The sequence below is a fragment of the Gambusia affinis genome, linkage group LG09, assembly GCF_019740435.1.
Source record: "Gambusia affinis linkage group LG09, SWU_Gaff_1.0, whole genome shotgun sequence".
Taxonomy (NCBI): Eukaryota; Metazoa; Chordata; class Actinopteri; order Cyprinodontiformes; family Poeciliidae; genus Gambusia; species Gambusia affinis.
In genome coordinates this window covers 16,865,324-16,892,612 of record NC_057876.1, presented here as the reverse complement: position 1 = coordinate 16,892,612, position 27,289 = coordinate 16,865,324, and the positions used below count along the sequence as shown (strand labels likewise).

Below are 27,289 nucleotides of genomic sequence, written 5' to 3'. Positions count from 1 at the left end.
ATTAAAAATGCTTGAAAAAGGGATTCTGTTGCTCCGGGGGAGTTTTAGTGGTTTGCATATTCAATGCCAGGATTTTGCAGCTGTGTTGTGTTAAGGGAAAGCAGCCTTCTACATTACTTATCATTGAAAAGCTGATTTCTCTCCTTTTATTTCCACTGTGATAGAGAGAGGGCTGTTTTTGATGCTTACTGAATTGAAATTCCTGAATATGTGTGAAATTTACTCAAACTCTGTCTGCACACTCTCTTCTCCAAGTCCTTTAGTCATATGGATGGTTTAGGAGAGACAATGCTTCTTTTGTTTGAAAGCATTGACCTAAATGGTGAAAGTACATTTCTATCAATGCTTTATTTTTAAATTAGTGAAACAATTTGACAGCAGTGCAGAAAGCATTCAGAAAGAAACATCATCTCTATCAGTTGTGTGTTTTTAAAAAAAACAACACACAACTGAAAAAAAAACTGCATTATGAGATGTCTACTCCACTACGCCATGTGCAAACCCAGCTGAGAGAGTGACACGTGACAGTTTTCAACAAAGACTTTGAACAGATGTCTTACAACTAAATAAAAACACAAAAAGTAAAACTGATGTATATCGGTGTAGATCTATGTCTTAAATATGTTTGACTGATTTTGTGTTTATAATACCTCTGGAAAATGCCTTTTACCTTTGCATCATAACTGATTTTCTTGGGGAAATCATTAAAAAGCATAAAGCTATAGATGTGCATCTTATTAAATTAGAATCCCATTGAAAAGAGCTACTTTCCTAAATATTAAATTAGAAAAGTGAAACTATTTCATACATTCATTATAAATGATATAAACCAGTGTGGGGATTTAACTCTCCTGGGGAGAGGCAAAGTTCTGCAGGGGCGAGGGAGGAAGAGGCACATGAGGGAAGAAAACATAAATACAGTAACTGCAGACATTTAGTCAACTTTACCAAGACTATGCCAAAGATGAAATGGTTAAATTCGTAGAATCAAAAGCTAGGTTGAGTAGGAGACTAACATCTCTGAATTGTTTTTACCCCATGCAATGTTAGTCCTAAATTGAATTTGGGTTTTATTTGCATGGCATCTAAATCAACTGAAAAAAAATGCCTGATGAATATGACTTCTACTTCTGAAATGAATCACTACAATAAATGTTTTCAAACTATAATATAATTTACAGACACCAGTATGCTGCCATAACCTTCCAAAAGAGATTGTAGTGTTTATGTTGAAACCGACACCTTTATGATTCTTGTCTACTTTTTACACATAAAAATCATTTATACGTTATGTATAAGACTAGTTTCAGATATGTAATAATAACGTCTAAACTTGATACTTTTAAGGTTTACCAGGGATATTTAACAGCTTAAAGTGCTACAGCTGCTTATAAGCTACAATTGTACATGCTAGCAATAGTATGTTAGCTACAGCATGCTAGTTGTCCATCCAGTTGATTCGCCAATATTCGCCTCTTTCCGTCACGGCCACGAAGTTGTCCCATTGGCTCCAACTGTCTGCCCGCGGCGGGGAAGGGAGAGGAGGCGGTGGCGAGCAGCAGCTGAATGACGGGAGAAGCAGTGTTGACAGTTGAGCGCCGACACAGCCCACAGCTGGGACTCACACAGGCCTAGCTATATCCGAAACAGCGTGAATGTGTCAAGGCAAAGACGGAGTGCGAGACATCGCTTATCCTTGCAGCGCCTGCGAGATGTTACGGACCGGGTGCGGACTGCGTGACAATACGGCGCGGTGTCGAAGCGGAGCGGACGCACAGAGCGGAATCAGTAGTACAAGTAAATAAATATATGGGTTAACTCTCTACAGGCAGTTCCTGGGAACACACATTATATTAGAAAGGAAGATTAGGTCGGTGAATTCCTGGAAACACGGAGTCCAGAATGGGAAATGTAGCGCTTGCAGGCTGGGGTTTATTCTCAGAAGTTGACGCTCAGACTTCGGCTTCCAGCGGCGTGTAGGAGGCTTGTGTGCCAGTGAACCACCATCCGTCTTGCACGTTTGACAGATAGCCAATCAAATCTGTTATTCAAATCGCTGCTCTTATGTCAGTGACCTATATCCCCGGCATGAACGCCAAAATCCAGCAGTAACCTCCCCTCCAGTCCAGACAGCATGGGGATTAACGGGATAGAGATTCAAGCGAAGCCGTCCACAGAGAAGTCCCGGACGGAGCAGCCGGGCGCAGAGCCTCAGATGGAGCCGAGAGATGCTCCCCTGGAGGCGGACGGCAGCAAGGATGGACAGCCGGAGGGCAGCGAGTGTAAAATCGCAAAGGAGGATGGTGCCGTGCAGCTGATAGACGGAGAGTCCAAGCCTACTCTCTCCGCCTCTCCTGATGCTGAAGCTGGGGTGCAGCTGGAGATGCACGGCCAGGGACTCGGATTTGTCCCACCAGAAGGAGGCTGGGGCTGGCTCGTGGTTTTTGCTGCAACCTGGTGCAACGGATCCATCTTCGGGATTCAGAACTCTTTCGGGATCCTCCATACGATGCTGGTGAAGGAGCACACAGACCCGGAGGACCAAACCTCCCAGTTCAAAGTGGGTGAGTACGAAAAACAGCAACAAGTAGACCCAGGTGATGCACATGTGGCTTAGAGATGCACCAGCAACCCTAAAAACATAGATGTTCACCAGTTTTACTTCGAATACAGAAGAATCTATTTCAGCCAGTTAAATGAAACAAAATAAATAAAACCGTGAATTTCCAACCTTTTTCAGTACATAAACAACCATTAAATCACTTTTTTAGTTTAATGGTTCAATTTAAGATTTGATGCTTAAATCCTTTCATTTTCTGTTAAACTCAAAATTATTGTGTCTCCCAAAGAACATGTACTTTCTCTTTTATGTGCATTTAGTATGTTCATTATTAAAGTATAAGACAGCATGAAGTTCTTATGGGATAGCTTTGACCAAAAATATTTACAGACAGAAAATGTTTAAATAAAAATAAGCAACACACTCTAATTGCTTTTAAGTAAAATAACACAATTACTCTTACTGCTCCTGACATTACAGAGAGATTTTATTTACAGTCATTGCAAAGTTATATTGCTATTTTGATTTTGCATAGAATAAACATCTGGTAAACAGTCAAATATGTCCGTTTTGTAAGTGGGGGAGAGCTGAAGTAGCCTTCTTTTAGGGAGCTGTCTGGCAGTGCTGAGCAACTGGTTTCTGTTACTTTATGTCATATAGCCAGAGAAAACTCCAGTCACTCTGAACCTTCCTCTGTTTAAACAAACTTTAAGATGTAGTGATATTATGATGGAACCATTGTGCAGTTTTGAGTATCTAACTTACACTTAAACTTAAAATCTCAACCCATGCATATCATCACATTATTCAAAGTCCCAAAAATATTTTAGATTTCATGTGTGAGATTATTCCAGCAGTGTTAAACACTTGGTGTAATCACATGACCCTGTAAGCAGTAACACTAATGTGTAGCATGCCCTTAAATGACCATGCCTGTGTGTTATTTGTTCAATAGCAGCACTGCAGTAAAGTCTGCTGGAAATTAGCTGTAATTTGTGAACAGGGAACATTTTTAATTGATTTTTTCCCACTTTGAGGCTTCAAATTATAGCACACATAATTATATAAAGTGAGAATTGTGAATAACTCTGTATATTAAAAAAAAAACAAAAGCTGGGCAAATTTAATTTTATCTTTACAGCTTGGAAAGACACAGCAGTTTATTTTGCAATAATATGCACATATTATGGTTGCTTGACAACTAGCTATGATCAAAATATTAGCGCTGAATTCATTGTAATCATTCAGCCTGCAGTTATATGACTACCTGTAAAGGTGAAAATGGATGTGTGTTAGCTGCTGCTTAGAGAATAATTTCTTTTGGGTGTTATTTTTGGCATTGGATTGCTTAGCCTCCTTTCGTTCTTTCCCGTTCTCACCATCCAGTAACACTGGAGGGTATTTTTCTAAAGTATTTCACAATCACCAGCTTTGGTAAAAGACAATGTGTGGGAGGAGATTAAATGTCTGCCTGTAACTAATTATTATAACGGACAAAGTGCGGAAAAAAATAAACGAAGACCTTCTCTTGTGTTATTATTTTTCTAAATATAAATGTGAATTGGTTGGATGCTGTGTTTTTTACTCTACATTGAGGAAATTGTTTAGACTGGAGTGACTGCGTTAGATCCAGTGTCTGTACTGCAGAAATTGAAAGTCATTCTTTTGGCTTCAAGTGGAGAGACTATTAAGAATCACTTTAAAAAAGCATGCGAAGCCAAAATAATAATTTTGTCTTTACAGGTTGTTAAAGATCTGCTTCACTTTTATGCTTCACCTGCAATATTTATTTTACCCGGCCTTCAGGGATACAGAAGGAAATCTTGAAATACCACAATGGGGTGTGCATAAATACATTTTTCTTTTAACAGTAAAATGGTGGTGAGGTGGGTGGGTTGCGAAACACAGATGGTGTTGTTACTGCCCAGCGATTGTAGCAAGTCACAGTTTCATTCCCAATCTTTTCACATCCAGCATGAAAGACCGGTGTTTAAAAAAAAAAAGACATTTAAAAAAACGTGCTGCTTTAATGATTGTGGGGGAGCGAGCCCCTGGTGAACACGGGTGTGCCCAACGAGGGAGAGAAGTTCAAAAGAGCTCGCTGCACCCGCTGCACTGTTTCCAAATCAGGGGAATTTGTGAGACGGGGGCAGAAGAAAGGCTCGACAGGAGCGGCGGATTAATTTTTTATCAACGCCTAAAGTAATTTTGATCTTTGTGCTACTGATCTGAAACGGAGCAGAAGGAGCACTGCATTGAACAAGAAACATATTACTCACTCTTTTCATACAAATCTGTTACTTCATTTGAAAGGAAGGAGGCTGGGAAGTTTTTGAAAGTCTGCATTAGACGTTTTGCTGGTAACGTTTGGACTAACAGCTTATCTGTTTAAAATGCCCCGTAATGACTCCAGGCAGAGTTGATACCAAGCAAGTAGAAACTAGTCAGACCAGCTTGAGATGTGCTCCTAAAACTGTTGTAGCATTGCCCAGGTATATTTTCCAAATAGTTCTGTATAATTACACCATTGTTGTCATTGTGCGGCCTTGCTCTGTGTTATTTGGCTTGGCTCTGGCTAACAGTGGGGCAGGATGAAACTTCTGAAGTCCATGCAAATTTAGGGAGGATGATGACAGATTTATTCTAGTGTTTTAAAGGTTACAGTTATTTATGTTGTTAGTCTATTCTTGGGGTTTAAAGGTGTTTTAATTATACGGTTGAAAAAGTGCTGCTGTGGCATTTGTTTTGTCTCAGCTCTATGGAGCTCTATGGAGAATAGAGTAAAGCCACTCTGCCCCTCCCCTACCTGTTGCTTCATACTCACAGGCAGCAGGCGGATAGAAAGCAAAACGTGGTTTACTCTGTTTAAAAGATACATATTAGAAAACTGTTGGATTTTCTTGCACTGAGGAAGTGCGGGACAGTTGTTTGATGGTTTTACATTCAGAGGAAATTCTCAAGCATTATATTTCGTGATCAATAGGTGATCTGTCTTTCTTGAGGGCACTCAAAAAAGCACAATGAGAGCTCCCTCCAGGGTCCAAACAAGTTCATTATGACCCTGACAGCCTGTGGTGTATTGTCCACCTTGGTGCTGAATTGTCTCTCTGCAGTCTGAGATTTCTCCAGGATCTCTGCTGGCAGCTTGAAATCCCAAGTTGGCAGAACCGAAGGCACGGCTTGCTTTCTGGCATTCCAGAGGGCAGGGGAATGAGTTCAGGTTGGATCATGGTCTCATGAGCTTTCACACTGTTTTATTAGCACATAGATACAGATGGTAGAGATTTGCTGTTTTTATGAGCGGGTGTTTGATTTGTCTTTTATTTGGAACCTTATTTAGCACAGTTGGAGAAAGAGAGCAGAAGGAAATGCATCCATCAAATGTCCTCTTGACCATAATTTTCTGTTTATCAAAAACACATTTAAATAGATCAATTTATCTATTTAGAGATAGAACCTGAAACATATTTTGCAACTTGTAAACGCACATATATTTCATATTCTTTTGCAGTAATATTGATAACCAAACAGGTAGTTTTCATCGACTCGCAGCTTGGAGAAACTAAGAATCTTTAATCATCATGAGGATTTTAGGAACATTCAGAAAGCGGCAACAAAGAAATGAAGCACAATGTTTCCCCCAGAAAACTTGCTAAGACCGGTCGTTGGGTGCTAGGGCAGTCATTCACCCAGCGGCTCGTTTGATTTTTGAGTTAAAATATGATTAAAGTTGACACAAAATTTGAAAATATCACTTGATAATTGTGTGTTATTGAAAGATTGGAAGATTAATACCTGAACACCAACTATAAAACTTTAAAAAATGCTAAAAATGTTAAAAGACTCAAATAAATAAGTATTGCTTAGCCGGTCGAGGCACAACTAAAGACTGGCGACCCGCCAGGCTTATAACACTCTGGGGAAAACCCTGAAGCATCCAGTAATTTCTGCTGTCAAAACAAATTTTTGAACTGAGGCTCTTTGAGGACACTCCCCTCTTATCTGTTGCAGATGATTTTGCAAAAATTTGCCCAGCACTTTTAGTTTCTTACACACATAAAGTTTGCTCCAGAGGAGTCATCACATCCAGGTAGCGTGTGAAAAGAAATCTGATGTTGGGATTTCCTGTAATTTATTAAAAGCCTTTTGACTCTTAGCTTTTCACAGTTTGCTGCTTCTCTGCAAGAAACTTTTGAACTTAAACAAATTTGTCTGAAACAGAGCAGACAGTATCCATCAGAAGGACACTCAAAGATTTATAACAATATTTATCATTCAAATATTTAGGGACAGTCACCATCTCCAGAATTATCAAAATGATAAGCTGCACATTGATCAATGAGGCTAACAAGACACTAACGCTAGGGTTTGTCAGCAATCTGCTACAGAGTAATGAGACAGAAGCCTTTTGTTATCAAAGAAAACATCCAAACATGAGTAAAATCTCCCAAAACCTTGTTTGATTAATGAGTTTCTGAGGAAACCAACCTAAATTAAAACATCAAAAGGATATTGTGACTATTGTAAAACTTGGTGGTAGCAGCATCATGATGTGTGGTTACTTTTCCAGATGAAATTGAAATCAGATTTAATTAGTTAAATCTGGAATCCAGGAGAAGATGGATTTTTCTGCACATTATACAGCCCAGGCATACAGCCATTAAACCCAGTAGCTGTCTACTGGGTTATTGCACCTTCCCATTTTTAATGGTTTTACCTTCAAACAGGTTTTTTATTTTTTATTTAAATAATGCAGAGTAAATTTCTTATTAATTCTGGGAAAGGATTTAAAAGGATTTATTAAGCATGGTATATGTACAGTTCTGGGAGCTCACTCAGGCGATGCATTATCTTGTAATTTCTTAATTTTCTCTATCAAAGAACCCACAGCTTGCTTTTTTTTTCATTTAAATCTCATAACATAAATTCAATTGGTGGGACTCCAAGGAAAGCTGGAAATCTCTACCTAAACTTAATTTTCTGTCGTTAAAGGTTTAGAAATACCATGTTAGTTAACAGTGTACCACATAAATCACTGAATCTTCCACTTAAACATCAGCAAACCGTTACATTAAACAGCATTGTATTAGATTTCTACAAGGTAACTGTTTTGTATCTGCTGTTTCAGACCAAAATAACTTGAAGCTCACATACTGCTGCATGTTCCCTCTCCAGCACCTGCTAGGGACGTTTTATTTGGCCTTGAGGAAAATGTTTTCCATATCAACTCTATATTCGTGTAAATCCACGTTTCCATTAATAGTGCGAAAATATGTATGGCTATTGTTTCCCTCTTACAGTGAGAAGTCCACACAATGCCAGCCGCAGTCTGCTGCATTGTTTCATTGACTGAATATTTCCTCTTATGTCTGCGTGAGCTACAAACAATGTCGTCAGAGAGCATTTGTACAATGAGCTGTTTCCGATTGTTTGGCAACACCTTTTGCATGAAATCAAATTTTAATTGGTGTGTGCGAAGTGGATGATATTATTTGTTACGCTCTACAGTTTTCATTTATTTGCATTACCCTTCAGAGCTTATTCTCTAACATTAATGCTAAAAACACGCAGTTTAAGCTCATTTATCAGTTCCAGTTGCTTGACTTGAGCTGAAGTTGCATGTCGATAAGTGAATTTTTCTTTGTGAAGTTGACTAATTTGTAAAAGCTGCCGTTATGTAAACGCAAGTTTCATCACCAGGCAGTTTTAAAAAGGGGTCAGAGGCATTAATGACTCAGGGTGCATGCTCTTACAGACTGCACATTGCTTACAGCTTGAAAAAAAAGTGTTGATTGGCTTGGCATGTGTAATGTTTATGAAGGCACAGCTGTGTAGCTGCTTGCATTGCGTAGATCAAAGAACTTGCATACACACATAAATAACATTGAGATTGTTCTGCTCTGCCTGAAAACAGAACTTGAAAACATTCACTGTGATGTTGTTTAAATGTGCACAAGGTTTTACATTTTTTAGAGTACGCACCAGGAAGCTTCTTTAACTCTTTTAGAGTTCCTGTGCTAGAAAATGCTTGCACAGAGGAAGTCTGAAAATACTTGCTGTCAGAATGTGTCTAAGCAGAACGAAAAGCCCGTGAGCCCACACAGAAACACATACCTCTGTATTTTATTGCAAGTTCAGTTCACAGTGTTCTTTTTCTTTTTGTCTTGGGGTCCTCTAGTCCTCTCTAATGAGAACGCTGCACTCCATTTATTCCCAGACTTTTTCCCAGAAAGGGTTTCTTTTTTGGGGGGCGTTGCGGGGTGACGGGTGAATTTAATTTTGTGCTTTACCAGCACATAGCACTGAAACGTGGGTTTGTGGTTTTAAACTTTCACGTGAATGCTGTCTTCGTAACAAAGCCGCTACAGGGGTGCAGGGGTTAAGCACAACCCACATAAGAAGGCCTTAGTTCTCGACGTGGCCGTCGCAGGTTTGATTCCTGGCCTGGTGACCTTAGCTGCATGTCTTTCCCTTCTCTCATTACCCACTTTCCTGTCAATTCATTGTCAAATAAAGGCCACTAGAGCCAATAAAACCTTGAAGTGAAAAAAACCCCATTGTGGTGTTAGTATTTTGGGGAAGAAAAATCTGAATTTGGTCTTTTCTTGTTTAGCCTCTTCAGTCCATCTTTTTTTTATGATCTCTGTCTCCAGCCAGCGAAGCACATAAACACACTCTATTCTGAAAATGGACTCTGCTGGGTACAATTCATTCTGTTCTTTAAGAGTTCAGGTCGGGGCCATGCAAAAAGGTTAAAGCTAGCCTGCTTCATCCACTGCCAGTATTGCTGGGTTTTTTTGGATTGTTTTCCTTCTAGAACATCCAGTTCTGATCACATTTCAACAATCGTGCCATTATGTTGATAAAAAATACTGAATTTGCTTTCAGTTGCTTTTTTGGCATATACAGTTGATGGGAAGTTGGCACCTCACAATGTTTAGGAGGTGTCCCCTCCTTGCTGCTGAAGGTGCTGATTTTGTAGAAGGGACTTCTTTCTTGATTACCACCTTCCATGCTGATATAAAACTTGCTTTATTGTTGGAGGAAACATCGGCTAACCCGCAGTTCTCAGTTCGTGCCAGACTTGAGCGTTTGTGGTTCTTGGCTGGCTTGAACATTTGAACCAAGTTTCTTTTCATTTAGGTGAAGATTTTTGAAACTTGGACACATTATGTTGTTCCAACAGGAAGATGATTCCAAACATATGTCAATGCCAGTTTTGGAAGGGTTAAATTAAATGTGATGAATGGCTTTCATGAAGCCCGATCTTATCTCTACTAACATTGGGTGGATTTTGTCTAAAAGATGGTCAGTTCCACCAAATCAACCAGTTTTGAAGAACCCATCTATCCTGCCAATATGAAGTCAAATATCCATCCACAATAGTTAGAGCAACCACTGACAAATGCATTAACCATTGCAAGAAGCATAAGGTTTCTATTTAGGGACATTTATCCAAATATGACTGCGGTGTTTATCTATAGTTGAGATAAACATACAATAAATTTTCATGTTACACATTATCATAAAAATTTCTTGATATGATAAAAATTTTGAGTAATGTTGTGCGAAACCCGCCAACAGTGATCGTAGAGTGCCCTCCTGCCTGTCCGTGGTTCAGTTTTCACCTATTAGCAGATTTTTCTGTTGACCAAAACTCCAGATCCTTTGTGGAATATTTTCCTTTTCGCTGATTTCACTGATATTTTAAAATGCAGCTTGGAAAGTTCAAATACCTAGATTCAAAGCTATTTGACATGCTATTGGTTGGTGTTTGCAAAGCAGCCAATATTTATTTTCGTTGGCACTGATTTGCTGTGACTCCAAAAGTGGAAGAAAAGATGTTACCTTCTGCGATAGTACTAAGACAATTTTCACTCTGCATATTAATGCACATGAAGGTATATTTGATGTCTGATCTATGTAGGCATCTATAAACATTTTTAGCTGTGGTCTGAAGCATTGGCAGATTTGAGCTATTTGCAGGATGCTGTGGTCTCTAATCCTTGCGAATACAGGGGGTCTACTGTGTTGTCATCATTGTTACTTTTAATTCTTCCCCTCTTAGGACCTTGCGATCATTAGTACGTGTCGGTGAATTTAAAAATATAATTAAATTCAGATTGTGTGTGCAGCTTATTGATGAAAAACGCATTTCTTTATGTAACTTGTTTTCTGAGTAATCTTGCTATAAAAAATTCAGTTTTTAAAAGCAGCATTTGTGTTTGTAGGTTTATGGCTGCCCCAAAAAGATTGCAAAAAAGTTGTGAATTTTTACAATTACAATTAATACAACAAAATATTATTTTAATTTAATTAATTTAATCCTTAATGTTTAAATTTGACTCTATGTGGATTAAAGAAGATTCACAGTATTCAAATTTCTGCATGGAGTCTTCTTTTTAAAACTCATCACGGTTGTGTGACATGCAATAATCTCACTATGGAAAAAGAACCGTTCAAACTAAATATCTAAAGCCCAAAATCAGTGGTTTAGTTCGCATTTTTAATACAATTTAAACTTCTGACCTAAACTGAAAGTACATGGCAGTCTTGGGTAGCCAAATAAAACAATGGATGTAAAACAAAGATTTATCTCTGAAAATGGACAGTGTTTGCCCACATTGACGTAAACACGTTGAGTGTTTGAGGAAGAGAGATGCCTGTGGTCTTTCCTGCCAGAAAATGTTCATGCTGGTAAACTGAGTAGCTGCTTGAGAAAATTTGAGAAACGCTGTCAAAATAATGTCTGTCGCAGAAACTTTCAACATTGTTGGCATTCTTCTCTGTCATCTAAGAAAGCTCTGATTGAGCTCTCAGAATATTTGACCCTGTATGTCATCAAGGAAATTATGCAGAAAATATTAAGCTAAAGGTTGACAGAGAAGGGTAGAAGAAGGTAAACTCATATTTGACGTTGAGTTTGTGAAGCTCCATGGTGGGATGAAAATTTTCCTCCTTAAAAACTTGAAAGATCATTTCAAAAATGGTTCAGACGTCAAGCAGAAACATGCAGGATGTTTATGTCAAGCTTCACAGCGATGACCATCCTAAGCTCATATTTCACTTCACTGCATAGAAGTCAGACGAGGTCATCACCTTTTTCCACTGAACTGTTGCATCAGTTAGATCACAACCAGGACAGCTTGGTAGACATTCAAGCTACCTTTGCTCCCTTGGAGACTTGAATCAGGCATGTGTTTTTGTTTGCTCTACGGGGCACGCTGTGCCTCTCAGAGCCATTTGGCTTGTTCTGCTTGGACACTCGCTTAATACTTAACAAAAACACTTTGATCCACTTTTTGATCTGTTGAGACACTAAAACAAACACACATTTATGTGAAACTCCAAAAGATATTAGACATATATTTTATTATTTTAAATCACATTGTTAAACTTTTATTAACTGAAGCATGTTGATCTTTTTCAATACTTTATTGGTTGTTTATCCACTTCTGTGTAGTAATGTTGTCTGACACGACTTTTTAGGTCTTAGACATTCACTGTGCAGGATCTTTAAGCAGAATAAAATAAAAACAAGTCTAAAAAAACTTTTAGAAAGGTATTATTTAGCTGTTAAACTATTAGATATCCACTTAAATTGCTGAAAAACAAACTTAACTTTCTAGAAATCTTATATTTTGTGTCACATTCATGTTTGAACTTTTTCTAAGGAAGCTAAAGTACATAATCAGACATGATTCATATGTCTTCCTTTCACTACAGCTTCCCCTGAAATCACAGGTTTTACTTGTTCAAAAAGCTTATAGGAGAACAAAAAAGTAGGGCAAACAAAAATGTTCTGAAAACATGCGAAGAAACTGATGCAAGAGTGTTTTTTCACCATTGTGTCTCATGTGGTAATCAGATAACTGCCACATTCAGAAAGGATTATAATAAAGCAGGATTTTCAGGTTCCTTATTTTTCCACCAGTTTCTGACAGATGTTGCACAAACTAAAGCTGGTTAGCTGTTCAGAAAGCCATTTCGTATAAATTTCTTCCAAGTCCAAGCAGTATGTGATGGATTAAAAGCAAACTGTGCCCTTTGATCCATAGTTATACATAACAGCAGCCCACAGGGTATAAATTATGAAATAAAAACAAAAAATTCATGGTGCAAGGACTCTGGTGTTTGCTCTGTGGTCACACAGGGTCATATTTACTTTCAGTGATTGCCACCACACATGCGGTTTCCACATGTTTCTAATGATGGTTCTGCCTCCTCTCTGCTCTCGTTCTGCAGCCTGGGTCGGGGCCCTGGCCATGGGCATGATCTTCTTCTGCTCTCCTGTGGTCAGCATGTTCACTGACCACTTTGGCTGCAGGAAGACCGCTGTCTGTGGCGCGGCTGTGGCTTTTATAGGGCTTCTCACAACATCGTTTGCAAAGTAAGATGCCTATAGTTACAGTTGCGTAGTGAATGCATTTTTACACTTTTCTGCACTTGGACATACTGTAGCAAGACTGATTGCACTTTAATAAAATGATAAAACATGTTATCATTAATAATGCTTCTTTATTTTACCCTGTATTTATACATTGCAACCGATGAAGACTTTTTAAGAGAAGTACATAAATACACTTTTGAGAGAAGAACATAAAAAGATATGTGCTGAGCTTTAGTTACTGGTAAGTTACAGCAAATGTCCAGTGGGGAAACCACCTTAGCCAGGCAGCCAGAGAAACAAACTCTGCTCTTTATAAGTCACAATGAAAACAGTAATTTGGTGCAACCCAACAGACTTTTGTTATCTTATAGACTTTTGCCCATAAATTTGTTACTGTTGGAATGTTTATGGATACATATTTTATTAGTAGTAGATAGTATTTTTTGAGATTATTTAGCAGTTTCTCTTACAATTAACCTTTTCTTCTTTGCATTTGCAGCTCCCTAATCCTTCGCTACTTCACATATGGGATATTGTTCGGTTGTGGCTCTTCCTTTGCCTTCCAGCCGTCGTTGGTGATCCTCGGTCATTACTTCCGGCAGCGACTGGGCCTGGCCAACGGTGTGGTGACGGCCGGGGCCAGCCTCTTCTCCATGGGACTGCCAGTTCTTCTGGACAGATTGATTGGCCCTCTGGGTCTTAGCAGAACCTTCCAGATTCTCAGCCTCTTCATGCTGGTGCAGGCCCTGCTGGCATTAACATTCAAACCTTTACTTCCCACCGGGGGAGGCATGGGCCCGCCGGGGATGGGCCCCGGCCCTGCTGAAACCCAGACCCAGGCCTCGGCTCAGGGGATGAGCAAGTGGAGCAAGGTCGTTGCTGGGGTTAGGAAGTACTTCAACCTGCGTGTGTTTCACATTGTGACGTACCGGGTGTGGGCGTTCGGAGTGGCAACAGCTGTGCTGGGATACTTTGTGCCATATATCCATCTGGTAAGAAAATCTCTCCTCAGTATTGTGTTCTGGTACCTTCAAGAGATAACAGTAAAACATCAACTTTGTCTGTTTTAATGTTTTAAATATGGTTTAGTTAAATACTGTGTCTTGTTTTCTTCAGGTTAATTTCAGGTAGCTTTATTTGATTTTATTGATAACACAAAATCTAAAAAACTTGTCAACTGGAATAAGGAGGAGGGATGCATGGTTTTTATTACGTGGTGTTTATGTGTGTTTAGCCCCCTGAGTCAGTATTTTGAAGAGGCACCTTTTTGCTGCTTTTACAGCTGCAAGCCTTTTTGTACGTGCTTCTGCCTGCTTAGCTCATCTAGAGACTAAACATTGTGCTCATTCATCCTTACAAAACACCCAAAACTCAGTTAGGATGGAAAACATCTGTAACCGTCATTTTTCAAGTCCTGCCTCAGATCGTCTTTTCCCTTTAAAGGTTTTTGATATAAACTAGTCATGCTCTGATCAGTATTTTGCTGCCACCACTATGTTTTACAATAGCTTCGGTTACTTCAAAGTGGTTAAAATTGCTACTTTTAAAAAATAAAATCTGGCCCGAACTCAAGAGAAAGTCCAGATGTACTTATTATCGTCTTATTTGAGCAATGGCTTTCACCCTGTCATCCAGGACAGATTTGTGGAGAGCATCTCTAACGGATTCTCTCACCTAGGCTGTTTATGTTGCAGCTCCTTCAGAGTCAGTATGAGGGTTAGAGGGTACCCTATGAGTCAGTATTTTTAGACTCTGGCTTGATTTATCTTTGTTCCCTTTCAGCTTGTCTTAGAGAGTGAGGAAAGAGGTTATATGTTTTTCCTCATCATTGCGAATACATAAATATTTAGTCCAACTGAGTGTGTTATTATAGTGATAATAAAAATGTTGAATCACTGCCAAATCAAAATGCGCTGTTCAGCTTTTAACGATGATAGCGGTTTAGATTTCATGATTGCAAAATGTGACCTTGAACTCTAGATAATTTAATGTGAGATACTGAGGGATGTGAATGAGCTGTAAAGTTTCAACACAGAGGTTCGAAGTTGATCTCCCTCTATCCAGATGTCGGATGTTCCAGCTCCGGCCTCCCTCTGACCGGCCTGTTGTTTCAGGCCCGGGCCCAGATGTAAACACAGCCCCGGCCTTTGTATTGGCTCGGCCACCTCAGGAAGCCTCTCCTGTATGGCCTCTCTGTGTCCCTAAACATGCTTATCCTATGGCCACTGAGGGATGTAGAGCTCTTCAAAGCAGAGCAAATATTTCACAAGAACCAGGAGTCTCAGGAAAGACTTCAGAGGGCGGTTTCATGTTTTGGGTCTGGTTTGGGGGGTTATGGCTAAAGGGGAGTGAGGGAATGCGATGTATATGTACCGGGTCTTCCTGTTCACCTGTTCTAAAGGTCTGTTGATGAGAACATTTTGTTATTGTAAGGCCTTGATTTGGAGCTGGAGATGGACAATTTCTTTTTCCCACAGAATAGGTCTAGGTTTTTTTTTTGTTGTAGCTGAAAAGCTGTGCAGAAGTTTGTGCAGCATATTAACTTTATCTTTAATTTCAGATCAACTTTGTGAAAGAAAAGTTCAAAGAGAATAAAAAGGAATGGGTGCTGCTGGTTTGCATCGGCGCGTCGTCTGGAGTGGGACGACTTGCCTTCGGAAAGATCGGAGACCTCATTCCTGGTCTATGGAAGATCTACATGCAGGTGAGGAAGTTGTGGAATACGTGGGATGATATTAGTCCTTCGTGTTTCTATGAATGCTGTAACATTATCTGTATTGCAAAAATATTAATTTAATTGAGCTCTTCCACATTTTACGCCATCATAACAGGCTGCACCCTGCGCCCACTTCAATGCATCGACTGTAAACCTAACTTTAAACTTTCGTGTAAACACCTGAGTTATAGATATGTGGAGCGCCTCTAAAGTCTAATCAATGCTCTGCTTGTCAGTTTAGGTGGATCCCTGTCTTGGTAGTTTGCATTTGTGCTTTACTCTTTCCACTTTCAGTTGATGAATTGAAGAAAGCAAACCTGGAAAAGAAACCTCACCCTGCTTTAAACCTCTCCACCATTTTGTCCCCAACCTGTCTGCTCTCTTCCTTTGGACTAAATACAAATGCCTTTATTTTAACATTTTAATTGAAAGCCATGCATCATTTTTCTTCCACTCCACAACTATGTGCTACTTTGTGTTGATCTATCAGACATTATGGTTCGTGGCCAAAAGGTGAAAAAGTTCAAATTGTATTATTGGTTTTGGTAAGCACTCTAAAGATGATTTTTCAAATCTTATTCAAAATAATATTTTTTGCTGTGTAATGTTTTCACCTTCTACTAGTGTGGAAATTGAGTCTTTAATTATAAGGATGATTTATTTAGAATTTATGGTTCACACGTTCATTTCACAAAATGCTTTCTCTACTAAGAGGAGAAGCAGCTTTACTGCTACCAGAGAATTACATAGCTGCTTATTGGCACTGATTGTTCACTTCTGAGAAAACAGGAGGGGGCAAAGCACAACAGGCGGAAGCTAGAAGGGTTTATTTCTCCCTGGCGTATATACAGAAGAGCACAAAGTTTCTGCTCAACCTGGCAGAATCATTTGCAGATGTCATTTCATAATATTTACATCTACAAGAAGAACTGGGCTGAGAAATATTTATTCTAAGTGAAGTCTCTGCTGTCTGTAACTATTTGACAGCAAAGAATAAAACATGAAAAGCACCTCATATTTGATTCTCTTTTGCAGAGACCTGCCTGTTTCTTGGGAGTGTACAGTAGTTACAACCTTCTGTCATTCTCAGATGGCAGAAATTGGCCCTGATGTTCCTAGAATAGCCCAGGAACTGTTTCCAGTGTCACTGTCTACAGTGAAAAGGGTTTAACGTGAACTCTGATTTAGAGGCTGCTGAAGAAGAAAAAAATGCCCGCACTAAAATAGACTCCTTCAACCACGAATGAAATTTGAGGCTGTCCACGTGAACAAGTCAAAGGTCTGCTGGAGAAACCTTTTGGTCAGAGGAGACAAACTGAGTTATTTGACCAAAATGACTTGTAATATGTTTGGAAGAGTCACTGGGAAGCTTTAAAACTCAATAAGACCTTACCGACTGTCTAGCATGGTGGTGGTAGTATCAACCTGTGGGGCTGTTTTGCTGCCAGTGCTGCTCAAAAAGATGACCTCCAAATTCTTTCTCTACTCCTCAAATTATGACAACATGACACTGACCCCAAACACATTAAAGCTGTTTTTAGACTGAATGAAGCAGGTATATATTACATTTCTGGAATTACACCTTTTTAAAAATAGCAAAGAATCCATAAAAACTGCCTTTGTTCCAACAAATCAACCTATTTATTAAATTAACTTCACTGCTGCCGATGAACAGAGTTGTGAGAGGTCTTTGTTGATAGGTACACAAATGTGTAGTTATGACTAATGTTGCTGTATTTATTTACTTAAGCCTGCATTTACAATGTTGAGACCACGAATTAAAAAATGTAAATTGATAATTAGATAGACAATTAAAATAATAATAACTAAAGCAAGTGTTGTTTGTAAAATGCGTTAAAGTTGATTCACATTTTCCTATCACCTGTAATAAAGAAAAGTGACATTTAATCATAAAAATATATCTTTAAAGCCTCATTATCATTTTTAGCCATTCTGTTAGTATGTAAATTATATTTTAATTTGGTTAGAAATAGTGTGTAAATTATAATGAACAGGATAAGATGTTAAAGTTGGACAGCCTGCATATGTTCTTATCTACTGCTGAACCCTTCTTAGAGCGTCTTGCTTGTGACTATGAAGGGTTTAAAGTAAGCCTTTTAGCTCAGTGTGAATACACGCAGCCTCTCCTTCTCTCCTCGCAGTATTATTGTCACAGACCTGGAGCTTACTTAAATTAGGCGGCATTAAGTGACTGGAGGAATCTGAGCTAACTAATGCTTAAAGCGCTGATAAAAATACCACAGAGCCTTCAGACCCCATGATGTGGTTCAGAGATTTCCTCAGATTTGGATTTCTTTATCACAGATTATTTCCCAAAGAACAAAGAGCTTAACCAAGAGAGTTAGTTATTATTAATTTTCTCTTCCAGGTAGCGTCCTTCATGGCCCTGGGCCTCATGTCCATGATGATTCCTCAGTGCGCGGTGTTCGAGGCGCTGGTGGTGGTGTGTGTGTTCCTGGGGCTTTGTGATGGTTGCTTCCTCACCATGATGGCTCCTATCGCCTTCGAGCTGGTTGGGCCCATGCAGGCCTCTCAAGCCATAGGTTACCTTCTGGGCCTTATGTCCCTCCCAATGACGGCAGGTCCACCAATTGCAGGTGCGAGTCGTTATTTCTTTATGTCACTTCTGAGGGGTAATATGTATTCTATAAGGAATGCATTGTTGCAAAACCTAAGCTGACTGCTGTTTACAGGAAAAACTCCCACACAAGGGAAGACAATATGTCGGAAGTAAAGGTAAAGTGGGACAAATGCCTTGCTGCTTATACAATGGATTGCATGTATAGACGTTTGGGACAGAGGCCAACTGCAGGCTTCTCAAAGGATTTGTGTTGAGGTTAAAAGCACAAACAAGGTCGGAAGTCAGCCCTTTACTGCCATAAGATAAGATGCTCCTCTTATGGTTCCTGAAATTATAACCACTAAAAACTAATTTGATGACTCAGATGTGGTTTTACTCTGTCTTGCAGGTCTCTAGGTTCAGATATAGATTTTACTTTCTGCTTAAGCACATAACTCTCACTTATTGAGTCGGACTTCAGATGATAAACCTTCTTATGTAAAATGTCTTTGTACCTTTACAGCAAAATATAAATGTAAATCCTAAAAGCTGTGACTGCAACTTAAATGCACATGTTCTAATAGGACAGAAATGTATTAATTAGTTACTTTAGTTACTTGGAACCATCTTAATGATTCTCTGTTGCTTAAATACACACAGTGTCCCCTGTTCTGCTCAAATAAAAGGTCCGGCTTGACAAGGATCTAGTTTGAATCAAGACAATTATTGCACCGAAACGTTTAAATGTTGTTCCGCTCTGTTGTCCAGGTTACTCATTCTCCATTCACTCATGGACTCGATTGCACCATCGATGTTTGTTGCTGAACCTTTTCGTGCAGAAGAGCAAGCCAGCAAAAAAGCTGCTGAAGTTCTTCTTAAACTTTATGAAGTTTAAGTTGCTGACAAACGACAGGGCCTCATTTTTATGGTCTACCTCTCTGAGCTTGGATGCGTTTGGAACAGACCGATACTTGCTAGAAAACTGTCTGACAAGTCCATATTCAAGATATCACACAATGGGGAAAAAAAAGTGGATGCTGTGTGCTCAACAAGACGATGCACAATTTCACACTTTGACTTGATGGGAGAATGATGTGCCTTTCATGAACCAAGAGTTTTTTGACATTCTGTTACTCCTCTTAGCAACGTAGCTGAAACAGAGTCAGATTGGACGGAGAGCATCTGTGAATGTCAACTTTGCAAATCTCGCCAGAGATTTTCATTTTTGGGCTTTGACTGGGCCATTTCAACACATAGTTATTCTTTGATCTAAATCAGTTGTCCTCAAACTGCGATGAAACAAAAGTCGTGTTTCATTTTAATCCTATTTTTCTGAATCACCTTCTTCCACATATTTGCTGAGTTCAATAAATGACTTGTAGTAAACCTTTATTAGAGTAATTGTGGATGTTGATTCTGTCAGCAGGAAGGATCTCTGGTAGCAGTCAGTCTTGCAACAAATCAGAAGAAGCTTCTGACAGAAGACACTTTTGTTACTCATGACATGTTAACAACTCAAGTTCTGGGCAGCAGAGACAATGTTTCACAGTAGCATGTCTTGGATGACACCATCAGTTGTTAGCAAATACGGCTAATCCACCTAATTTGCTTTTGTCCCTCCTCTTTAAATCTCTGTCTAGCTGTAGAGCTTTAAAGGGGATTTTTTTTTGGCTTTGCTTCAACAATGGTTTTCTATTTCCTTTTCTGCCATTATAGCATAAGTAAAAGTTATCCTGTTGACATATTCTCACATCTGAGCAGAGTATCTCTGCAGCTCTTTCCATTTATAGATGATAGGTTGAACAATGCTCCTTGAAACAGTCAAAACTTTGTTCTATAACTTGATTTTAATCTTCAGGGTGTTGCTGGTTCATTAGAATTATTTATCGAACCTCAGAAATTCACAGGATAACTGGATTTAGAATGAGATTAAGTAAGCCATTGTAAGCTACTCAAACATTTAAGGGGTATTTATAGTTTTCTAAGAGCATATGTGGAAAAAATTAGCAACAAATAGCACAAAATAAGCCTGCAAGTCTTCCTACCCCAAAACTTTTAAAATGTTTCCTTACTACTTTGAGTAAACAATGTTTAATATTCGCTTGTGGATCTATTCCCAGGTCTTCTTCATGGCTACTTTGGCAACTACACAATAGCTTTCTCCCTGGCTGGGGTACCTCCTATGATTGGGGGCGTGGTGCTGTTTTTTGTGCCCCTGATCCACCGCAGGATCCAGCGAAACCAAGCGTCGCCTGAGGAGACATCGACGACTGCCCACATGTTGCCCACCACCCCACCTGCTGGGGAACCCAAGAGCTGCTCCAACGGAGACATCCTGCCTGGTTATACAGACGTAGAGACACACATCTGAGTCACGTCTTACAAACGTAACATCCTTTTTATAAGAAGAAGCTTTTTCTGTTTTTTACGGTATTTGTTTCTCATTTTTGGTTTTCTATCTGTTCTCACAGGGATTCAGCCCACCAGCACTTTTTTTCATCCCTTGAATCACCTGTATCGTTCACAGAAGTCTCACCTTTGGACTTCATTTCTGGTTTACCTTTAATCTCTAACCCTTCCAAATCTCTGCCGGTTATTTGCTTTTTTTTTTTTTTTTTTTGTGCGCAAAGAAAAGTTCAGAAGCGCACTCCAGCTAGAACCAGCATGGAGGGCCAGAAGATGGGAGTTCAGTGCTTGGATGAACACAACAAATTCTCAAGGAGAAGAGTTTTCTCATCAGAACTGTGTAAAAACACCCAAACCTCCAAGGAGGAGGGGGAGAAAAGAGATCAGCAGGAGATTCTTCTACATCATTTATCTTACAATCATTTTATTTTTTCAGTTTTCTTAATAAATTCATTATTAACATGAAAAGCTAGACAAGAGATGCATTTTCTATGCAATTTCTGCAGTTTCTATGTACTGAACCTCATACGTATATGTTAAGAGCTCATCCATTGTATTTAGTTTGTTTCCTAAGCAGTCTTACTTTCATAGGTTTATAGTTTATTCTGCAGCTTCTGCTTTCTTTCCAAACCACCAGTAAATGGGCTATTCCTCTCACAGATGAGCCACTAAACACAATCACCTCGAATTAGCTGCAGACAACTTTTAGGTCCTGACCTTTACGCTGTAGGAACAGGTGGGGTCAGAATCGTCAGCAGAGCGGTTCTGCTGACGAATCGCTCTGCGATCAGGATGGTTTGTCTCCTGAAACCGTCCTCTTTCAGGAGACAGATGTGTAGATCTGGCAGCTGGTAGTATGTTACATGTTTGGTTTTTTTTTTCAGTTCTCTCTTTTCAATTTTGATCTGTTCCTTCTCACTGTATGGGTACAAGTTTAGTTTTACAGTCAAATGTTCAATAGGTTGAGCATATTATTGATATCTAACCATCAAACCTTTCGTAGTGCTATCTTTTCTATGTTTAATAAGGTGCTAGATAAATCTGCTTTCACTATGTTTCTGATAGCTTTGAAAAATAATCAACTGTTACTTTATTTTGCTGTTTTAGTGGAAAAGAACTCCATTATGGAGCTGTTAAGAGAGATCTAGTATCCCTTCAATAATCTTTTTTTATTTTAAATACATGCAATACATTAGAATGATGTTAAAGTTGAAACATTTTCTTTTTTTAAATATCTGTTACTGTTCGTGCACACACAAGGTTAATTACCAATAGACAGCTGAGCTACAATAATGTAACATTGATAGATCAGTAAATAGCACTAATCTCCTGTTGTGGGACTTTTCAGTGCATTTATAAACGTACAACTACTCAACTCTGACTTTTAAACAGCATATATAATAATTTTACACCTACTCCTTTTCAGCTGTGTTTTGACTTGTAGCCTTTAATGGCTAAATTCATTTTTATGATTGACATAGAGAAACAATATGGAGAAAAGAAAAAAAAGAAAAACTAGAGAAAGAACAAATTGGAGCCAAAAGTTACCAAAGACTGATAATGTTACTTCTGTAACACCAAACTGGCATTGAAACAAACAATATCCACTCCAGACAGTAGAACGGTATCCTGAGATACGCATTAAACCGTCACCTTATGAAGAGATTGTAAAGCCCTCTTGTGTGTCCCCTCTACCTGTAACCTGCAGGTAAAAAACTGTAATTTTAAACACTAAAATTCTGTCAGGATTCATCTTATAATATTTTAATTTTTCCTCTGGTTCTGACCAGTCTAGTTACTGCAATGCCAACTATCACCAGCGCACGTTATACTAGCAAACCGTGTGGTTTAATTTCTGAATAATTATAGTTAGTAGTTTTTATATTTTATGCTTCTCAAATATAAAATATGCCCTTTATGCAGTCAAAAGAAGAATAGCAGGTGGTGTCATGTCAGAGCAAATATCAGCTCACACAATCCTGTCAATATTAATTTAGAATAAGAAATATGGGAGAACACATAATAGTGTGTGACAATCAAGTCTGAAGGACAAAACATGATGTATCTTCCTTTCAGAAGTGATTCCTTAACTCTGCAGAAATGTCCTAAACGTAACAAAACGTTTTTTTTTGTTTGTTCCTGCCCAAATTCTGCACATCTAAATGTGATTCCTGATTGTCTGAAAGGAAAAACCGTCGTCCACAACAGGACACAGAAGTTCTGATCCACTGCAGTTGTGAGCACTGCAGTGTTACTCATCAGTTTTAAGGTTGAGGCTGGTTAGAGTGTGCCAGCTGGTTATTTTGATTGCAGACTTCTTGAATTGATGTTGCCAAATGAGACAAGCGTGGGCCGTTTCTTAGATAATTATGTTAATTTGCTGCTTTTCATTAGACTCAGTGGAGGGCACAAAGTATTGTTGTGGCAGTAATGAAACACAACATCACACCCCTGGCGACCCTAACGGGGCAGTTTGCAGTTATTTCTCTCACTGGGACCACCTGCTTCTGCTGTACTGTAGACTAAAACGTGAAGCAACGCTGCTCTACTCAAGCATTATGATCGGATAGAAACAGGAACAGTAAAAGGTGAAGTGGAGAAAAGGGAAAGCTGTGGTGCTCAGCTAACTTTCCCTATTTGTTTAGATATTTTTATCATCAGGTCTGCTGCTGTGCTGTAACAGTGTGGAGCCTGAAAGTTACACAAACCTCTTCTCTTGAGAGGTTTCCTGCTGGCTGCGCCAGACGACTGACGGTTCCTGAACACTTATACCTCAGTAATCAAATGTTCCTCAGCAGTCCAATAGAACATCATGCTGACATTCTCCATTTCTAGTATTTTTCTGTTTATGTGTTGTATTTCTGTTTTGTGTGAGCCACAGTTCTACCAATTGCCGTTCATCGATCATGCCAACATTTACTTTCAACGTTTTTGTTCTTTCTCTTGACTTTTCCTTTATTAGCTCTTGGTTTTTACTTTTATGCTCACAGTTTAAATGTCCCTGCTATGTGTCTGTAGGGTGGTCTTTTTTATGTCCTTTTGCTAAAGAAACCTTTAGATAAATGTCAAATATCCTTAAATGAATCACTAGAAACACTTGACTGTAACGACAGGAGATCAGAAACTCCGGTTTGACTAAGTTTTTAAGCTTTGGGGTTCATTTAAACTGAATTGCCGACAAGTTTCTTTTAAGTTTTGTAGTTAAACATAATTACAAAAGATGCTGCCTATAAAAGCTGCATGGAAACCGCATAAGTAAACAAATGCCTTTTGCAGATTTAGTTTTTTTGTTTCGATTGTGTGAAATATTTTTATTGAAATAAATACCGAAGTGTGTTGATATGTAGCTCTTGCACCGAAGCAAAAATATTCAATTATGTTGTAATTAAACATTGCACTTAGTTATTCCTGTAAGCAAAGGAGGACCCAATGTCACTAAAGTCACACGTTGAAGCAAACGTTTCGGGGTGTAAAAGTTGTCCAAAGGGCCAAATCTTCTGGCAGCCATAAAGTAGGACGTTGAGGTGAAACCAGCTGCCATTTATTAGGTTGTATAGATTCTGTTTATATATGGTGTGAGTTGTTATTGTTTGCCCTGTTTTATAATGACTTTGTCAGTCAGCAGCTCTCACCTCTGTCTTTTTATGCAAGTCGTTTCTTGTTTTGCAACCAAGTGGTGATGCGTTAACCTGTGAAAACCCTTGAATGGAAATCTGCCTTACATTAACCGTGTCATTAGCAGGCGGCCAAGCTGCACACCAGCAGCTTGGCCAAAGTCAAAGGATTTGCTTTTAACTTTGAAGAATCCCTGCATGTCCTCGCTTAAAAGTAGTCAAACTTTACTTTCACCTAGCTTCTAGAACCAACCAGGTGCTCCTTTTTTATCAACTACTGTAGATTTAAAAGAGGAAATGGACTGATTTGATGTAATTAGTAATGGTTTTGTGTTATTATTTGTTGCTGTGTGCATTGAAAGTGCTGGCAGGAGATTTGCTGTGCTGGCTTATCTGTGAAGATTAGAGCTAATATATGTTGGTGAAGGAACGGAGTGGATGTAGAGTGATAGAAAACATTTGGATGGGTGAAGGTGTGTGTGAGTTTAGTTTGCCAAAGTGTTTTTGTTCATGCAGCATCACTGGTCCTGTTACCCTGAGCGTTGAATTCTGAATACGTCAGACTCCTGACGATACAGTTCCTTAAAACTGTGTTCATGCTCTTGCACTTTGTCACATTACAACCACAAACATCAGTGCATTATATTGTTTTATGTGACAGACCTACACAAAGTGGTGTATAGACTAGAGCTGCAGGTGTTTATTGTGATATCACTACCAGAGAACATTGTCGGTTTTCTCAGCAAAATAGCTCAAGCTTAGTCAGATTACATGTAGAACGTTTGCAGAAGACATTTCTCAAGTCTTATCACTAATTCTCAATTGGATTTAACTTAAGCTTTGATTAGGCCATTCTAACAAAAGGTGGTTGCATAATGATCCAGTCAGAGCTACAATGAAATAGTCAAATCCATAGTAACTTTCCAGATGTGAATCTCAAATCTTTCCCAGCCTCTAACAAGTGTTCCACCATGGGGTTGTTTGTGTTGCCAACCAAAGATGTGCATCCCACAGCATGTTGCTGCCACCACCATGTTTCACACTAACATGGGTGTGTTTGTTGTTTGAAACATTCAAACAAATGTTTATGTTTTCATCTAAACCACAGATGTTTAGGCCCATTCATTTGATCCACATCTTTAATCAGCTTCCCTGTTCTTGCCGATGGCATCCCCACAGCATGACGCTGCCACCACCGTGTTACACCGGTGGCATAATGTGTCTTTTTCTGTTCTGTCAGGTTTGACGTATGGCCGTGTCTTGGTAGGTTTCACAGTTGTGCCATAATACTTCAAGATCCTGGTGGAGTCTGTTTGCTTTTTAGGTAACTTTTGGTTGGGCTGAACCTCATGCAGTATCAGCGTAAAAAGACGTTAAACCACAATTTTCATATCTTTGCAACATTTCCCGTCTGTCGGTCTGTTGCATAAAGTCCCACTGAAATACATTGAGGTTTGTGGTTGAAACAAAAACAAATGCAGAAAGGTTCAAGGAGCCTGAATACTTTTGCAAAGCACTGTAAATGTTTATTCAGCATTGAAAGCTACGAGCTGCAGTAGACACGCACAGCGGGGCCTCTTATGTTTCACTTTAATGAGCTCCAAACACTAATACTAGTTTTTATAATAGTTTTGAACGTGTGTTTTTCTAATTAATAACTACCCAGGCTTCCTTTATTTTTATTTCTCTCAAGTCGCTCTCTTTACCTGCAGACTGTCTAACCACACAGTCTGCAGGCTGAAGCCTCGGAGTGGGAGCTGTAATTCATGCTCCGTTTGACATGTGACAAGGTAAAACCTCCCTAGGGCACAATCCCCAGTTGTTGCAACGCTCTGGAATTCATGCTAAACAGGTCAGGTGAACTTGAAAGAGTTTGAGCAATTAAACTGTTCTTCTTATTTGAAAGCGGCCAGAAGGAAGAAGCTGGCCTCTTAAGTTTCATCTCATTATCGGACTCACTGGCTTGAAGTGAGTCCAGACTTTTGTAACACCCCTGTCTTGTTATTCTGCCGGGCAGCAGGCCGTTCTCCTGGACTCCTCTGACCTCGGTCTGCTTTACCGTTTAACTGGTGTGCTTTACCTCACTTCCAAACCACACAAACACCTGAAACCGATAGCTGAAGGACTGATTGTTAGAAATCTGAGCCATGATACACAACATGTCTGCACTTCATAGACTGCCGGCCTTCCAGCAAGAATACTCTGTTGTATTTTTGCCAGTAAAGATCTGATTTTCTGAATACCATGTGAACCTTTCTGTGTCTTTCATATGTACCAGAAACTACAAAGTTTTTATATGTGTGTTGCCATTATTCCAGCTGCAGATGCGTTTTCACAGTTACCGTTTGGTGTTGCTGGTCATTGTTGTTTATGGTCCTACGTTCATGTTCAGCCCAGGCCTTCCCACAGCCTTACATGTTGAAATATGCAGAGACTTTCAGTGCAGAAGTCTGTTAAACTTTCTTTCTCTGTAAACTCCAGCAGGTTGCTGAAACTAAGCCTCTTTTGCCTCTCCGCACTTTGCAAAGCTGCAAGCTTCTGTCCCACACCAGCTCTACCATTTCATCCTTTTGTGTAATCCAATGTACAACATGATCTAACATGGTCATTGAGCACATTAGATTGGGAATTTAAGTCATGCTGCTAGAAAAAAAATTGTCTTTGTGTTTTGTTATAATTTTGAATCCTCATCAAAAGATTCACGTTTTTTTTTTCTATTAAACTTTCAATAAAGTATAAAATTGGATCTTCTGTTGTAAATTCTTTGTTTTCATGTGTCATTCAGATGAGAAGGTTTATTATCCATACCTACAGTGGATCTGGAAAGTATGCACACCTTTTTATTAAAGGGGAGCTATTATGTATTTTCGGGACACATAGTGCCATTTCACATCACAGTCAAGTAAATTTATTATTATATTATTATTATATAACTACAGTTGCTATAAAAATGCTGTGTATATCAAACATGACTGAAAAGAAACTTGACTTTGCAATTTACGCCTTAAAATTGGGCCTCTGT

At 39.1% G+C, this 27,289-nt stretch overlaps 1 protein-coding gene across 2 annotated transcripts; it reads left to right on the top strand.

Annotated features, from left to right (window-relative positions):
* The first annotated feature begins 838 nt into the window (after positions 1–838).
* On the top strand, positions 839–27,013 carry slc16a2 (solute carrier family 16 member 2). Of its 2 annotated transcripts, none has more exons than XM_044126932.1 (7): positions 839–2,564; positions 12,806–12,950; positions 13,450–13,942; positions 15,511–15,654; positions 18,056–18,284; positions 20,368–20,623; positions 20,719–27,013. In XM_044126932.1, the coding sequence occupies exons 1-6, from the start codon at positions 2,135–2,137 to the stop codon at positions 20,616–20,618; spliced, it is 1,692 nt and encodes a 563-aa protein (XP_043982867.1). In that variant the 5' UTR covers positions 839–2,134; the 3' UTR covers positions 20,619–20,623; positions 20,719–27,013. The 2 variants fall into 2 exon arrangements, with proteins under 2 accessions (XP_043982867.1, XP_043982866.1); XM_044126931.1 differs by having other exon boundaries at positions 840–2,564; positions 20,368–20,634.
* Positions 27,014–27,289: the final 276 nt, after the last annotated feature.

Bases quoted from the DNA above. Each gene is read 5' to 3' on its own strand.
- slc16a2 (XM_044126932.1), top strand. From the start codon at position 2,135: ATGGGGATTAACGGGATAGAGATTCAAGCGAAGCCGTCCACAGAGAAG. The intron at 13,943-15,510 runs GTAAGAAAATCT...CTTTAATTTCAG, and splicing joins TTGTGCCATATATCCATCTG to ATCAACTTTGTGAAAGAAAA. The intron at 15,655-18,055 runs GTGAGGAAGTTG...TTTCTCTTCCAG, and splicing joins TATGGAAGATCTACATGCAG to GTAGCGTCCTTCATGGCCCT.